This window comes from Condylostylus longicornis, unplaced genomic scaffold (genome assembly GCF_029603195.1).
Source record: "Condylostylus longicornis isolate FDR11 unplaced genomic scaffold, ASM2960319v2 ptg000533l, whole genome shotgun sequence".
Classification (NCBI taxonomy): Eukaryota; Metazoa; Arthropoda; class Insecta; order Diptera; family Dolichopodidae; genus Condylostylus; species Condylostylus longicornis.
The window spans coordinates 5,499-9,089 of NW_026578491.1; the positions used below are offsets into that span (position 1 = coordinate 5,499).

General features: G+C 43.2%; 1 protein-coding gene across 1 annotated transcript; it reads left to right on the top strand.

Moving 5' to 3' along the window:
• Window positions 1–359: 359 nt before the first annotated feature.
• LOC129617445 (uncharacterized) lies at window positions 360–3,386 on the top strand. The gene is made up of 18 exons (XM_055532665.1): window positions 360–407; window positions 488–717; window positions 759–892; window positions 939–1,010; window positions 1,057–1,105; window positions 1,153–1,180; window positions 1,233–1,316; window positions 1,362–1,458; window positions 1,502–1,590; window positions 1,637–1,723; window positions 1,769–1,924; window positions 1,967–2,086; window positions 2,140–2,249; window positions 2,342–2,504; window positions 2,550–2,777; window positions 2,825–2,895; window positions 2,943–3,076; window positions 3,124–3,386. Exons 1-18 carry the CDS (start codon window positions 360–362, stop codon window positions 3,384–3,386), a joined length of 2,163 nt encoding a protein of 720 aa, XP_055388640.1.
• The last annotated feature ends 205 nt before the right edge of the window (window positions 3,387–3,591 follow it).

A 3,591-nucleotide genomic window follows, 5' to 3' on the forward strand; every position in this document is an offset into this window, starting at 1 on the left:
GAAGCTTTTAACAAACCGGTTCGCTGAAATATTTGCTATTCATGTGGCTAATAGCTCTTCTTTGCATCACCTATGAAGTTTGTGGTTTCACGTTGCATTTTTTTCTGATGGTGTGCGCAGAGGACATTTTTTTTTTCCGAATAAATCAAAGAAATGAGCTTCTAGGAACCTCATCTCTGAATTCGAGATTATTGGCTTCTGTTTCTTAAAATGAAACGACTTTCAGTTGACTCGAACTGCAGCACAGCGGCTTCGTGCGGCAACGAAGTTTCCGCTGGGCATCCGCAATGGTAAAGAATTGAATTATTATATGTTATAAAATCAAGATTACTAGGTGTGTGTTGATTCGGGCTCCAATTATGCCGATGTTCGGGACTATCAAACCAGAAGATCAACAACGATACGTTGTATTCAGTCCGTTCAAGCCGCCGTGGAGAGAACAAGACATCTGTAACGAACATGCTGATTCTGATTTAGGGGTCTATAGGGGCCGTTTTGGTCAGACCGAACCAAAGAGTGCAGGACGCGAACCTTAGGTGCCCGAATTCGGCGAAGCAGCTACGCATGCACCGCACCTATCGAGGATTCAGACAACAAGACCCCTGCAACGGCACCATACAATGGAGAGCGTCCCGAAGCCGCACCTCTAGTCTTATGGGAGGGTTGCACGAGCAACGGAACAGCTCATAAAATTATTGTAGACCCGATGCTGACAGAGTATGGCCAACAAATCAGCTGGTATCCTCACTCCCGTCCAGATATCTACGGCAGCATCAGCGGGATGGTGTTCAATTTGTCTTCGATTGCCTCACGGGAATAAAGAAACTGAATCTTCCTCCATCCTTTGGCAACTCCCAAGAGGTGACGGGATGTCTCCTCGCGGATGATATGGGTGAGCTACAAACGCAACCGAAAGGATGGAAAATGGGTTTGTTTAGGATTGGGCAAGACACTCCAAAGTATAACGGTACTATGGACTCTCTTAAACCAAGGATTCCAGAAAAGGGCCAGTGAGGATAAGCCCGCTCAGCAAGGAATTGTACTGTTTCACTTCAGCGGTGCGGAAGGCTATTGTGGTTTGTCCAGCGTCTTTGGTAAAAAATTGGTAAATATTTTCCGGTCAATTCTATAACAACCATCACCATGCTTCAGGGCATCTGAGCTAGAAAAGTGGTTAAAAGTCAGATATATGCTTGATGCGTGGCAAGGATAACATCAGATGCTCATCATAGGGACGCTGCAAAAGCACTCCTGTGGCTGAATCTTCACGGGACGCTGTGATATCGTTATACGAAAGCTTTAAATGGAATCAAACGGTAGAACCATCAAATGCGCAAATGATTCCATCTGAAATGTTTCAGTCGAAGGTTCTTATCACCTCTTATGAGTGCCTTCGCTTGCATGTTGGAAGGCTCAAGGATTGTCCAATTGATCTCGTGATTTGCGATGAAGCACACAGTTGAGTAGAGAAAGAGGAAAACGGGTCTAGTTTCGTACTCAGGATTAAAGAACGATAAGGCAAAAATCGCTGCAGCTATTGGAGAGATTTCAACAAAGCGCCGACTCCTTCTGTCTGGAACACCAATCCAAGTTTGTGAGACTTGTTCAAATTTTTGCGGATTAGGATGATTTTTAGAACGACTTGGAAGAATTCTACTCTCTTGCCTCACTTTGTATCCCATCAGCATTAACAGATCCGACAAAATTCAGAAAATATTTTTCGGTAAGAACTCTAATAGCCGAGTTGTGTCAATTGGTTGTGCGATAGAACCCTATCATGATTGGACGGGAACCTAGCGCAACACCCAGCGAACAGAAAAAGGCCGAGGAGCGATTGAATGAAATGCAGAAGATTTGCAACGAGTTTATCTTAAGAAGAACAAATGAATTATTGGCGAAGGTATTGCCGCCGAAAATTGTATTTGTAAGGAAGGAAGGAGAAGCTGTCATTGCGCTCGTATCTTAGGCCGTTTTTTGCAAGTTGACCGAAGTTCAAGAAAAACAGTATCATGAGATTCTTTCGTCAACAGCTTGTGTGAAAGTGATGAATGCATCGAATGGAAAGCAGGCATTGTCTCATATTCAAGTAAAGCTCTTCTTTCAAACACATTGAACATTGAAAATTCTGCCTTCCTGCAGAAACTGATGAAACTTTGCAACCATCCATCTCTCATCGCCACATCATCAACAAACTCTTGTTCATCTTCGCCATCAAGAAGGGGGAGTCGGAGAATAGCTAACCGGAAGCTGTCAGTCAATTTCTCAGAGTCGGGAAAGATGTTGTTTCTCATGAAGTGAGGCACCCACCCCTAGATTGCACAAAAAAAACTCTTTTTTTCAGTCTTGTCCTTGCAGCAAAAGCAAGCAGTACAGACCGTTTCGTCATTATTTCGAACTTTACTCAAACTCTTGATTTGATCGAAGACATGCTACGTCGCCTTGGGTTGGCTTTCTTTCGTTTAGATGGAGCTACAAGTATTAAAAAGCGTCATGCCCTTGTAACGGTGAGAACTGATCCATTGAAGTTTTTCATCCTTGTGGAATTTTAGCAATTCAACGTCCCTAACAGTAACACATTTGCGTTTCTCCTTTCGAGTAAAGCTGGCGGGTGTGGCATAAATCTCATTGGTGCAAATCGGCTGGTGATGTTTGACCCTGATTGGAACCCAGCGAACGACAAGCAAGCATTGGCGAGAATATGGCGAGATGGACAAAAAAAACACTGTTATGTCTACCGACTATTTTCGACGGGAACCATTGAGGAGAAAATTTTTCAGGTTCGTCTTCCAGCAAGGGAATGGCGCCCCAATATGAATATATCTAGCGGCAACTGTCGAAGGATTCGTTGAGCTCCATGGTTGTGACTGATGGAGAGACAAGCGGACTGAAGGATTGGTGAGTAGTGGAACAAAACGTTCGATAAGAGGGGTTGTTGTGGTCAGTATGGAGAAGGAAGACTTGAGAGAACTCTTCCAGCTAAACGTAAATACTTTGTGTGAGACCCATGATCTCCTACGATGCAAAAAAGTTGAATGTGGGGGAACGGAAAAAAGTTGCAAAGAAATGAACGAAGGAGGTAAAACTTCTTTTGGCAAGAATTTGACTCGAATGAATTTGAAACAGACCTTCTTTCATGGGCACACCATGCAAAAGGTGAAAATGTAACGGAGCCCATCAGTATGCAAGCAATCCACTCAGCCGATTCGAATGCGGAGCAGGTGGTGTCTTTCGTAATGTCAATATGGATTGAATATAAAGAAGAAACAAAGAAGGAATCGAATGTGAAAGAGAGGGATGTTGAAGAAAAGGCAATCGAAGATAGCGATGTTGAAGAAATGGGAATCGAAGATAACGATGTTGAAATGGAAGATGCTTCGCAAGTGTGAAGACAAGTTACACCTTAGTGACAACACAGCATAGCGACCAAAATTGGATCATAGTTTTTCTAAGACAGAGCAGGCAGAAATTTGCAGACATGGAATATAAGCACAAGGGATAGAGACTGTGGTAAAGAAGTTGAAATTCTCGAGGGGCGATAAAAATAGAGAACATTAAACTCAAAAGCTTTCCATCATCTCTGAGTATTCTACA